Below are 13,548 nucleotides of genomic sequence, written 5' to 3' on the forward strand. Positions count from 1 at the left end.
ATATATATATATATATATATATATATATATATATATATATATATATAAAGCAACAAAATAACAAGTAGAACAATAAAATATTAACTAGGAGGGGACATGTGAAAGGGGAAATATCATAAGAACAGCAAGTACGACATCACCAAATAACATCTTCTGAAATACGCAACAATGTAATCAAGTAAATCACCAATCCGGAAATCAGTTAAGGAAATGAAACAAAGATGGCACGGCATCACCCTTCGTGCTTTTCACTCTTCCTCACCAAGCAACAATACAAATCCGAATAACAAATGCATGCGTGAAGCAATTTCTCTTCAATTATTGTGCCAATATAACAACTCAACTTTCAAAATTCCCAACATATTCAAAATAAATAATAAATATGAGGCGAATAATTAAAAAAGTAATAATCTAAACTAAGCATGGAAAACATAGTCAATGAAATAATATAATACAAAGGAACAACTTCCAGCTGCATGCTTTAACCCAATGAGGACGTAGATATACTCGTCACTTATACGTTGTCTCCACACATATTACACGTAGTAAATAGACCAACAAGTCCTAATCTCTCAAGTCAAGGTTAACCATGACACTTACCTCACTCTGCAATCAAATCAAGCCACAAACATGACTTCTCCCTTAAAGTTATCCTCCAAACCAAACAAATCTAGCCAAATATAGTTCAAATAATTCAAAATGGGCTTTAGAAACTACCCACGAGTGAAAAAGATGCAATTTTTAATGATTTTGGAAAAAACCAACCCCAGACCTGCTTGTTCAAAATCCGAGATTCGGACCAAAACTCAATTACCAATTCACCTCCGAGCCTGCTTATGTAATTAGTTTTGAAATCCGACCTCAATTTTTGGTCTAAATCTCATTTTCTCAAAATCCCTATCTAAATCCCTAATTTCTACCATGAAAAATCATAGATTAAAGGTTAAAATCAATGGGTGTTTATGGGAATGTAATGAAAGAAGTTAAAATCTACTAACCAATGAAATGGGGATGAAACACCTCTTCAATATCGCCTCTAGGCCGAGCTCAAACTTGAAAATGGTGAAAAATGACTCAAATTCCGACTTTTGGAATGTTTAATACTTGGCGTCAGGCGTTCTTCACGTTCGCGAAGGAGACTGGCCAAATGGCCTACGTGTTCACGATCCTAGGCTCGTGCTCTCTTAGAGTAACTAGCTGCCTTCCTCCCCCCCCCCCCCCCAAGAAATCCCATAACTCTTTGCGTTTGCGAAGGGTAAGCCCTCTACTGCTTCGCATTCGCGACCATGTCCCCACGTCTGCGAAGAAGAAATACTCCCCATCCCTAATTTCCCCTTCGCGATCACAAGGGTAGCTTAGCGATCGCGACGTACATCACACCAGACACCAGAAAACAGCTGAAACCAGCAAATTTCTAAGTCAAAATTGTCTATAGCCTATTCGAAACTCACCCGAGCCCTTCGGGCTCCAAACCAAACATGCACACAAGTGTAATAACATCATACAAACTCTCTCAGATGATCAAAACACCAATATAATACCTATAACTAAGAATCATACCTCAGAATTCATGAAATTTCAAAGAAAACTCAAAAACTTCTAAAATCACAACCGAGCGTCCGAATCCTATCAATCCAACTCCAATTTGCACCAAATTTTGCAGACAAGTTTCAAATAGCAAAATGGAGGCAAAATGGAACTATACCAAGTCCCAGAATCAAAATCCAAACCCGATAACCATAAAGTCAACCCACTGTCAAACCTAGGAATTTTCCGAACCTTCAAATTACTAGCTTTTGGCAAAACAAGTAACATCAAGATAGTGACTTCCGAATTCGATTCTGAGCATATTCCCAAGTCCAAAATTATGATACAGATCTATCAGGATCATCAAAATACCGATCCGGGTCGTTTCCACAAAAAACTGACCGTAGTCAACTCAAGTTATTTTTAAAGCCAAAAATCATGTTTTTGTTAAATTTTCATATAAAATATTTTCGAAAACAGACACGGACCGTGAATGCAAAATGAGAAACATTAAATGGAGCTAATAAAAGTCTCAAAATACGAAAATAAGGGCTAATACTCAAAACGACCTATCGGGTCGTCATAGGAAGGGGGAACAATTCTGACAGATACTCATCCAGACGAAGTTGCACCCACTGTTGTTGGTCCTTTAGGCCACTCCTTTGCTGAACCATCTCAAAGTCTACAAGTTAGTCTATGGAAATACCAAAGCCCTCATCCCCTACATTATTTCTAATCCAAATACAGGAGTACAAACAAGATCATCCTTGAGAAACTTGTGTGCACTCACTGTATTTCTTTCTCAGATAGAGCCAAAGAATATAAAGGAAGCCCTAAAGGATCCAAACTAGATAATGGCCATGCAGGAGGAGCTAAACCAATTTGGAAGGAGCATGTTTTGGCATCTGTTACAAAGACCTAAAAACAGAACTGTTATAGGAACTAGAAGGGTGTTCAGGAACAAGCTGGATGAGCAAGGAAATAATACAAGGAACAAGGCTAGACTGCTGGTTCAGGGATACAATCAAGAAGGAAATGACTATGATGAAACATTTGCTCCAGTAACTAGAACAGAAGCTATCAGAATGTTGACAGCCTTTGTTGCATATATGAAATTTACACTATATCAGATGGATGTAAAAAGTGTATTTCTGAATAGCTATTTAAAGAAGGAAGTATTTGTTAAGCAGCTTCTTAGCTTTGAAAGTGAATAATTCCCTAATCATGTCTTCAAATTGGACAAGGCTTTATATAGGCTGAAACAGGCCCCCAAGATCTTGGTATGAGAGGTTCTCAAAATTCCTCTTGACCAATGACTTCCTAAAGGGAAAAGTGAACGATACATTCTTTCTGAAGAACAAAGGCGAAAACCTTTTGATTGTACATGTGAATGTGGATGATATCATTTTCGAGGCCACTAATGAAACAATGTGCAAAGAATTTGTTTAAATGATGGGGAATGAATTTGAAATGAACATGATGGGTGAGTTGAATTTCTTTCTTGGGCTGCAAGATCAAGCAGACACCTACTGGAATCATGATTCATCAGAAAAAATACATCAAAGATCTCTTGAAAAAATCTAATATGGATTCTATAAAGTCAATTGATACTCATATAGCCATTGCAACAAAGCTTTATCTATATGAAGAAGGAAAAAATATGGAAGAAAAACTGTACAGGTGAATGATTGGTTCACTTTTGTGTCTAACTGCAAGCAGACCTGATATTGTGTTCAGTGTGGATCTATGTGAAAGGTTTCAGGCAAATCCCAAGGAGTCTCACTTAAAGGCAGTCAAAAGAATACTCAGATACCTGAAAGGAACCCCTGATTTGTGTTTGTGGTATCCAAGAGGATACAACTTTGACTTAATTGGTTATGCTGATGCTGACTATATAGGTTTCCATGTTGACAGGAAAAGCACTTCTGGAACAGCTCACTTTCTTGGTTATTGTCTTGTCTTTTGGGGAACAAAGAAGCAGAACTCAGTGGCCTTATCAATAGTTGAAGCAGAATATGTGGATGCAGCATCATGTCTGTATAATTGCTATGGATAAGGCAGCAACTCACGGACTATGGTATTTTTGTTGATTGTGTTTCTATCTTTTATGATAATACCAATGCTATAAACATTGCTAACAATCCATATCACCGTAAGAGAACTAAACACATTAACATCCTCAAAACCTAGTTCTAAATCAAAAATTGAGAAGTCTAAGCCAAAGAAAAGTGTAAAATCGGCATTTAGTTATGGACCATTACCTGCTACTTCTCAAACCATACCTCTGAGTTTGCTGCACCACCACCCACAGTCACTCCTCTACCTCTTTACTCTGCCACCTTTGTACCTCCATCTCCAAAAATAACCACCCATGCAACTGTAACTGCCCCACGGATCACCTTCAAACCCACAGAGTCAAGGCTACTTCAAGAAAATTAGTAGATAGTGGAAAACCAGTTAACAATGTTGTTGCTAAGGGGGGGACCCGAAATTAAGGGGTCTATTGTTCTGGGGTAACCTGCATTCGACAAGGATGCTCAGGTAAAACCTTACTCAAAACTTAATCTTCTAGCATCTGCCATCGATATGTCCTCTTAAGATATTGCTGAGCCTCTAAGAGATACAACACATGTAGAGACCACTATGGTAGAAAATGAGAGTGTAACACAACTTGTGAACTTAGAAGTAGTTGCAGACCAACCTATGGTCGAGGGGGAAGTTGAGAAAGAAGCGGGGGATAATGAAGGTTCTGATGAAAGCACTTATAGCTGGACTAATGATAAAGAGGAGGATGAGGAAACAAATAAAGAGGGAGAATGGGAAGAAGAGAAGAATTACAATTCTGAAGTGATAAAACATGAGGATGAAGGTGAATCAGAAAAGGAGAATGAGGGTGAATTAGAAAAACAATATGGTGAGCAAGTGGCAGATTCAGAAGAAGAAAAGGGAAATAAGGGAGAAGAAGACTCTGACAATGAGGAAGAAGATGGGAATGAAGAATATGAAGGCTCTATTACTATTGAAAATACAGTCATGGCCCCTTTAGAAGAATATAATGAAGAGGTAGGTTCGGAGGAACCAAGGCCTTCGTTAACTCCCTTCTTGGGAGAAGGGGAAGTTGAAAGTAATCAGGATGACATGCTACTATCTGAAGTGGGAAAGAAGAAAAGGAAAGACCCTACAAAACTTACAAGGACGGCTTCATAAGAAAAGAATGAAGTGGCTCTTCCTACTAGATTTCCTCTCACCAGGAGCAAGAGAAAGGTTGTTGATACACAGCCGATAAAGGAAGCTAGGAGAGTCAAAAGGACAAAGACGTTAGTTATTGTTGCTGAAGTTGTTGTTGAGTTGGATGAGGATGATGAACCTAGTTCTTACCTTAAAGGAAAGAAACCATCACTGAAGAAAGGACTATTGTCAAAACTATCAAGAAAATCAGAGGGAATAAGATAAATATTGAGTCAAAGGTAGTTGACAGGATGACATATTGGTCAACTCTGATGAAAAGGGTATGACACATAGTTGGTAGAGAAGCTTGACATGCCATATTTTGTGAACTCTTCCCCCTTGTGTTTGTACCTACAGTGGTTGAGTTCTATGCCAATTTTTAGTTTGATAACAAAGTGGTGAAAAGTTCTGTGAGAGATTTTGAGTTGGAGTTTGATGTTGAAGAACTTGGGCTACTGCTGAACATACCCTCCCTGGGATTTGAAAATTATTTGAAGAAAAAATGGCCAGCAATTGACAATAATGTGGATAGAGGAATTATGCTTACCAGAAAGTTCTCCCATAAATTTAAATTCGATGCTCCTCAAAAGGTGTATAAGACGATATGACACCTTTTCACAAGTTGTTTTTCCATTTTGTAAAATCCTGCATTCTGCAGAGGTTTGAAAGAAGGCATGAGGCCACCCTACTTGACATGGCTGTAATGAAGCTGTTGGACGCAGGTAAGGCCATCAACCGTCCTAGTTTGATGATCCAACACATGGCAAGGGATGCAAACACATCTAAGCCTAAGCATGCTATTTCCTATAGTTTAATGTTGACTGGGTTGCTTAACAAGATCAATATCTCCCTGACTGAGCTGAATTTTGGCAATCACAATGATGTTATCAATGCAGTCACACACAGACAGTGTGGCTATGGTGAGATCAAGGCTAGAGGTCCAATTTGAGCTGCAATTCTGCTTGGAAGCAGCAATGCTGCTGAGCTTTCTAAGAGGTTGGAGTTGGCCTTGAAGGAAAATGCAAAACTCAGGGAGGACAATAATTAATTGAGAAAGAAAACCAAGCAGTTTAGGGAAGAGCTGAGAAAAGACAGAGAGGTTCATGCACAACAAATTGCTACTCTCGTGAAGGCCTTGACCCTATCTACCTCTCACCCTTGACCTTGTTCATTTTCTCTCTGTTGTGTGTGTAATTCTAGTTGCCCGGTGGTGCCTTGTATTTTCCTTTTTTGTCTAGTTCTGATTGGTATGCACAAAGTTCTAGTTTATTTTGTTTTAATGCTTTTGGATCTAATCCCTGGTCTTAATTTGGCACTACTAAATCAATTCTCTTATGTTGCTTACAGGCTTCTCACATGGGTTAATATCATCAGCATCGTTCATTTTTCTTTAATTTTTCTTGTGCTTGTTTTGTAGCCTCAGTGGCCATGAATCCTGTATTATATGATTGCTTAGTTTATCTTACAGCTATTTTGATTTTTTTCGATGATGCCAAAAGGGGAAAGATAATGTGGGGGGAGGGGGGGGAGGGGGAGGTCTGTTCTCAACAATTAATGAATGTTGTTTCTGCTTAAATGTCGTGTCTGTTTACATACGTTATCACCTGATCATGAGCATAAAGTTTGTCATCATGGAAAAGAAAAATTTATTGAGAATTGAGTTTTGATGAGTAACAAGTGTGTGCAATGAACATGTGCTACGAACCAGGTTCTCACAGTAGTCAAAAATATCTCTTCAATTAACCAAAGCACTCAAACCATTACTCTTTTTCTTTTCCGATTTAACTTGAATTGTTTTCTTTCTACGCCCAAGCCAAGGGGCAGAAAATATAAATACAAGAGTTTCGGGTCCCATTTCGCAATTAGAATAACCACTTTTCGTCCAGTATAGCTATTCTCTCTTCCATTCTCAGATTAGAGCAGGAGAAACCCTAAGCCTTTTCGGACCGATGGATATACTGAAACAGGAATTGGAGAAACGACGGCAAAGCTTAGCCCAAGACGTCGGTGGCCGGAAAGTTTTCAAGCGATCGGAAATCGAACAGAAACGCATCCAGAGAATTCGCGAAGAGGAAAAACGTGAAGCCGAAGCCAAATCCCTCCGTCAAAAGCAATTAGAACAGCAACAGAACCCTACCGATAAATCCTCGTCAAAATCAAACTCCAAAACAGACATCCAATCCCTCAAGCAGGATTCATCATCTTCTTCGGCTTCCAAAGCACTAACCGACGAGCAAAAAATCGATGACTTAAACCTTCCGCGACAGGAGGTGATTCGCCGCCTTAGGTTTCTGAAACAACCGGTGACTTTGTTCGGAGAAGATGATGTGGCGAGGCTCGATCGGTTGAAGTTTGTATTAAAAGCTGGATTGTTTGAAGTTGATGATAGTGACATGACTGAGGGACAAACAAATGATTTTCTGAGAGATATTGTGGAATTGAAGAAACGGCAGAAGTCAGGCATGTTGAGTGAGAGGAAGAGGAAGGTGCCGACGGAGGATGTCGGGGAGGATAAAGATGGTGGAGGAGGTGATGAAGATTTGAGTGGAGATGGAGAAGAGGATGTGGATCATGATAAGGATGTGAAGAGGATGAAGACGAATTTCCCAGAGTTGTGTGATGAGGATAAGATTTTGGTGTTCTTTAAGAAGTTGTTGAATGAGTGGAATCAGGAACTTGATGAGATGACTGAGGCTGAAAAGCGGACAGCTAAAGGGAAATCAATGGTTGCTACTTTTAAGCAGTGTGCTAGGTACTTGAATCCTTTATTCAAGTTCTGCAGGAAAAAGGTATAATTGTTGCACCTCCTTTTTGCTTTCTTTAGATGCTATATTCTATATCTCCAAATTCTGAAGCTGCAAACACCATTATTTTTTAAGAGTTGAAGTTCTATAAACTGCCAATGTAAAAAATTTACACAATCAGGTCACTAATTACATGTAAATCTCTTGATAAGCATGCATGGGTAATCTGATAAACATTGTAATTAACCTGCTATCACGAGTTACATTCACCAAAAGTGTAAAAGAATCTTTACACATATAACTTAAATCCTTTTATAAACATAATTGCTTGAAATCAAAGCTCAGTTAGGAATCTACTCAATCCGACTGAATTTCAGCATGTGAATCGAGTCTCCGGTGGATCTAATTTATGAAAGATTGATGATGCAATTTGGTATGGAATGTGGTCTATGTGGGAGTTCTAACTGTGATAAATAGATTATAGTATGTTGTAGAAGCCTGTGGTTGCATTTAGTCGTGGCGTATTTTAATCAATTAAATGAAGTCATCATAACCGGAGTTGATTTTTGATGATTTGTTTTGAAACTTGATTGAAATTGATCCTGAAGATTTATGATCTCTTTTTCTTTCAAAAATTTACTTGTTAGTGGTGCAATAGCAAGTATTATGGACCATTGACGAATGATAGGTGCACATTATTACTGTAGATCCTGCGTTAGGTCTTACCTACACATCGTCTCATCTGACATAATGGGCATTGGAAAACCTGAAAGAGAAGAATCACGGCATTCTTTTACAAGAAGTTTTTTTGTCTTTACTCTGATTGTCTCTCATGTCATCCATCGTTGAATAAATGATAGGATAAACTAATTATTCTTTAGCCCGTTCTCTTGTGAATATATATTCCAAGGTAGCGATGGTATAACGACATGGAAGAGTAATAGTTCATAGAATTTGAAGACAAAGAAAAAGTCCCTGTATACACAATGCATAATAGGATTAGAACATATTTCTTCTGTATATGGATTTTCAAGGATGCACATATTACATAAGTTAATTATCTTAGTTGTCAAAAAAAGTTAATTATCTTACTGAAAAATATAGCATTGAGTTAATTAATAGATGCATATTTACTGTCACGAGACCTCATCTGTTATCCTTCATGTGATAATGATAACCCTATAGATGATGATTAGTTAAGTAGTGCAGAGGATATTAAGTTTCTAAGCTTTCGCCCTATGCGCATTGAACCTTTCATTGAAAGCAATCAGATCCGTCTGACTTTACAAAAGAGTGACAAAGAAACCATTTCCTAGCTTCACAAAGTTAAAATGAAAGACCCCATATGATTAACTCGCATGAAGCACAAGGACCACTTGGAATAGGAAGAGTTATATAATTGAGAAAGTAAATTAGCACTACATTGTGGATGACATAATGGAAGTAAATACAGAGAGAACTATGGTGGAGATTGCTACATTGTGGATGACATAATGGAAGTAAATATATAGAGAGAACGAGGGTGGGGGTTGTTACATCGTGGATGGCATAACGGAAGTAAATACAGAGAACGAGTGTGCGGATTTTTACATTGTGGATGACAAAATGGAAGTAAATACAGAGAGAACGAAGGTGGGGATTGTTACACTGACAAAACCAACTCTGTCTGATGCTTGCATGGGGTTTTTATAGAGTAAACCAAAACTATTATGTTTAATTCTGAGATGAGCGTAAACGGAGCCACATGTCAGTAGAGATTCGTATGGCCGATCTCAATCATGAGATTGAGGTATAACAGTTGTTGTTGAAGGGTTTAGTTGTTACTTTAGTGGATGCTGACCAGCACCTCCGGTTCTCTCTTTACTCAATAAAATCCATAAGCAATTCACTAATTTTTTAAAGCCAAGTATATCGAATGTGACGATTTGTCTGTTAGCCTACTTACGTGCGAAAAGTTGATTATTACCTGAATTTAATTTCTAATGGTATGTTAATGAGCTAAGTGAGGACATAGGACTTAGGAGGTATATATGTTATATAGTTTGAAAGCTATTATATATCACTTTAGCTTCTGTTTGTCCATTATATTTTGTATATCGTTGAGCTGTGTTGCTGATTTATCTCCTCAAATATCACCCAATCCGTATAAGTTCGGAACCTGAGCTGAATTTGCTGGTAAAGTGGAATTGTATGTAACTCAATAATTTTGATGAGGAGATCTTTACTGCTGCTGTTGTCTTTTTTTTTTCCTTTTAATAAATGAGTTTGAACCAATATGTTGCTTTCATCTTCTCTTTTAAGATTCTTATTCAAATTACTTGTTCTGCATGGGAAGCTTATTTTGTCATGGTGTACTTGTCTAGTTACTTCCTGATGACATTAGGCAAGCACTACTTGTGGTCGTCGAATGCTGTATGAAGAGGGATTATCTAGCTGCAATGGATCAGTACATTAAGATGGCAATTGGTAATGCACCTTGGCCTATTGGTGTTACTATGGTTGGTATTCACGAGCGGTCAGCTCGTGAGAAGATTTACACAAATAGTGTTGCGCATATCATGAACGACGAAACAACTAGGAAATATCTGCAGTCAGTTAAAAGACTGATGACATTCTGCCAACGACGGTACCCGGCAATGCCATCCAAAGCTGTGGAGTTCAATAGCCTTGCAAATGGTAGTGACTTGCAGTCACTGCTTGCAGAAGAGGGGACATCTGGAGGATCTCAAACCTCAGAGGAAAGGCTTCGAATAATGCCTGCATAAGGGATATTCTGCAGAAATCTATCAACTAATTTGCCTTGGGATTCTGGGTTATTCGTATGTTGATTTGTAATGATGTCGCTGAATTGTGGCCCGAGTCAAGGCCTGCCCTGCAACGCCTTGCACAAAGGGAGGAAAAACAACAAAAGATATTCAATGTCCTTAATTGTAACTTCTGAAACTGGATTGCATGTTAGAGAAAACTTGCCTGCAGTTTTGCACTGAGTAATTCCGACTAAAATTAAATATTGTCATGTATCATATTTCAGTAGATTGGATTTTGGGCATGCGTAGATATTGAACTAATCAAGTGACGCTTTGTTGTTTTTAACCCAAAACGCTTCAGACTGTGAAAAGAAAATACACATGGAACAGGAGTCGCATGTGTTATTAGTCGCTTGTATGTTTTTAGTTCGTGAGGTATTGTTTTCTTTCCTATTTTCTGAATAAAATAATTTAATGTTAATATAATATATATTGCAAGAAAAACTTTCAAGAATGGAAGCACAGGCACGCTATCAAATATCAACATCCGTACATATTTAGCATGATTAAGTATCGTTGTTACAGTGGATGCAAAGCTAATAGTAATAAACATGCCGAGCCAAAGATAATGGATGCATCGTCAGCGACGAAGAGGACAGTAGGAATATCAATTTATTTGTGTATCAAATGTGTGGTAGTTCATGCTTTTTGTGTTTTGCTGAGCGGAAGGCCAGGGTACTTTGTCTCTAATACTTTTAAGTCAAGAATATATGTTATGGTGACCAAATGCCTAGCTCATAGTGCTTTATATTCGTGAATCGCAGAGCAAATAGAAAGTATTGGAGGCCAAAGTTCGAAGTCCAGGATTCGGATAATACTTGCATTATACGAACGATTCCACATTCCGGTATAAATGGAATAACTCTTTAAAAGAGAAAGTAAAATCCAATTTAAAAAGGAAAATAATGCACCCTGTGTTCTCTTTGAAACGAAAAAGAATTGGCAAATTTTGAGAAAGTATGGACCTAAGCGTTATAAGAGGACATAGAAAGACAAGGAGTAAATGCAAATTCTAGGATCATGAGATTATTTTAATTTAAAAAAAAAACTGATAAATATGATAGCTAGAAGAAATATCAGGCGTTTATTATCCTAAGTTTTTTTTTTTTTTCCACTCGTGTCTGGTACCCGCATTAAGATTCGACTTTCCCAGGTTGTTGATTGAACGAAATGATTCACTACAGATAATGTTACTATTTCATTAGTACTAGTCTCTATGAAGATGGGTTGCACATTTACGTTATGCCATTACTATTATTACAAAATGTTAATTCTAGTCTTATGTTAAGAATTCTTGTTTGAGTTATAAATGCATTTGGACAACTATTTGCAAAAAAATATAATTTCCACAATTTAATTCATTATTTAAACTTTAATATTTTGAATAAAAAATATTGAAGCTGAAACTTTTGTTTGAGCATCTTAAATAAAATAATGTTTTACTCACAAAATCTCAACTTTTTCTCCAAGTGCAGTTCATGTCTAATTAATACAATTTTAACTTTAACTTCAAATATTGATTTTTTTTCAAACTTCAACCAAATATTATCTAAATGAAGCCATCTAAAATAGATAAGTAATCGATAAAATAATTTTCCTCTTTATTAGATAAAGATATATTTTATTCAAATGTTTAAAGATATTGAGAACTTTAATGTGTGCATCTTCCAATATTTAATGTTTTAGCCGTCGCTTGAACAAATTTGAAGGGACACGCTTCAAAAGTTATCTAACTTGAATACTCAGAGTACCTAATACAATTGCTTTTAGATAAAGCTAAAAGCTACAAATTGAAAACACCTACTACAATGAAACTAGAATAAAAGACAAACGCTTGGAACTGGTATCTAGTTCATGTAGCTTAAGGTTCGCACACTTGAATCACATAAGAATTGCTTGCAAAATGCCTTGTTATTTTTCTCTCAACTCACGTTTAACTTCAGATTTTAGGCGTGCCTGTAAAGTGAGAACATCGTGTAATTTATAGAGTTAGTAGAATAAAAAATAATCAGAGTTCCAATGCTATACTCTTCCTTGGTGGAAGAGTTCTAGTTATCTTCAACTTCTAACTCCTCCCTTATCTTGGATAAAGTTCTCTTCGAGTAAGGAGTCCTTCTCCTTATCATTTTATGCAACCTCTTCTTATGTGATTCAAGGTTCGCACACTTGAATCACATAAGAATTGCTTGCAAAATGCCTTGTTATTTTTCTCTCAACTCACGTTTAACTTCAGATTTTAGGCGTGCCTGTAAAGTGAGAACATCGTGTAATTTATAGAGTTAGTAGAATAAGAAATAACCAGAGTTCCAATGCTATACTCTTCCTTGGTGGAAGAGTTCTAGTTATCTTCAACTTCTAACTCCTCCCTTATCTTGGATAAAGTTCTCTTCGAGTAAGGAGTCCTTCTCCTTATCATTTTATGCAACCTTTTCAGTCAGGAGATTTCAGATATAGCCACTTAAGCTTATCTCCCTCACGTGCATCCCTTATGCTTGAATTTGCCCTTGTCTGTGTACACTGTCGATGAACCTGATTTATGCTTGAGTTCCTTTGTCAATCATCAAAATAAACTTTACTGCGCCATCAAATATGCATTTGTGTCTTATTATTTTAGGCAAAAGAAACAAAACACTTCCCCAACTTTCTTTTTCTCATCCGGTCTTAGAAGAACTCGATCATTCATCCCCACTTCGCCAACACTATGACTAATTCTTATGCTTTGTCACATAAGGTTTGTTTTTGAGTCGATACGTAAAATATTATTGAATATCAAATCTTTTGCAATCTTGTCAATTTAATCTGGTAATTTAGATATATTAAGTTTTTCAAGAGTGAAATTTTGACCAAACTTTGCTTCTTTACAAGTACATCCAATACAGAAAACTTGAAAAAAATATTCTTTGGAGAATTATATGTAATATGAATCTATCAGTAATTTTTGGATTTTTTAATTAGGATATTTACCGTCAAACATTGAAACCCCAAAAGGTAATCGTCCCATAAGTTGATGTGTTTTTATAAGCTCTTGATGATGTTGCTTGTACGCTTGTTAATTAGTACTATCATGTTTCGAGAAAATCTGCCTCAGTTAAAATATTTTTAATTAGAAGGTAAAATTTCCTTTATATCTTTTTTTGGCAACGTCATAGCACTTTTGGCAACGAGTTTCATTTTTAAACTTTCATTTATTTAAATTCATCCATTGATCTTATTTCTTTTGAGCAAACAGGAAATATATATAT

The 13,548-nt window shown here is 36.8% G+C and overlaps 1 protein-coding gene across 1 annotated transcript; it reads left to right on the forward strand.

Moving 5' to 3' along the window:
* The first annotated feature begins 6,608 nt into the window (after positions 1-6,608).
* Positions 6,609-10,654, forward strand: LOC109242192 (pre-mRNA-splicing factor 18). The gene is made up of 2 exons (XM_019409043.1): positions 6,609-7,544; positions 9,863-10,654. The coding sequence occupies exons 1-2, from the start codon at positions 6,705-6,707 to the stop codon at positions 10,262-10,264; spliced, it is 1,242 nt and encodes a 413-aa protein (XP_019264588.1). The 5' UTR covers positions 6,609-6,704; the 3' UTR covers positions 10,265-10,654.
* The last annotated feature ends 2,894 nt before the right edge of the window (positions 10,655-13,548 follow it).

Source organism: Nicotiana attenuata, unplaced genomic scaffold, assembly GCF_001879085.1.
Source record: "Nicotiana attenuata strain UT unplaced genomic scaffold, NIATTr2, whole genome shotgun sequence".
Lineage (NCBI taxonomy): Eukaryota > Viridiplantae > Streptophyta > Magnoliopsida > Solanales > Solanaceae > Nicotiana > Nicotiana attenuata.

Coding starts and splice junctions, on each gene's coding strand:
- LOC109242192 (XM_019409043.1), top strand. CDS start 6,705: ATGGATATACTGAAACAGGAATTGGAGAAACGACGGCAAAGCTTAGCC. Junction 7,545..9,862: donor TCAAGTTCTGCAGGAAAAAG/GTATAATTGTTG, acceptor GTACTTGTCTAG/TTACTTCCTGATGACATTAG.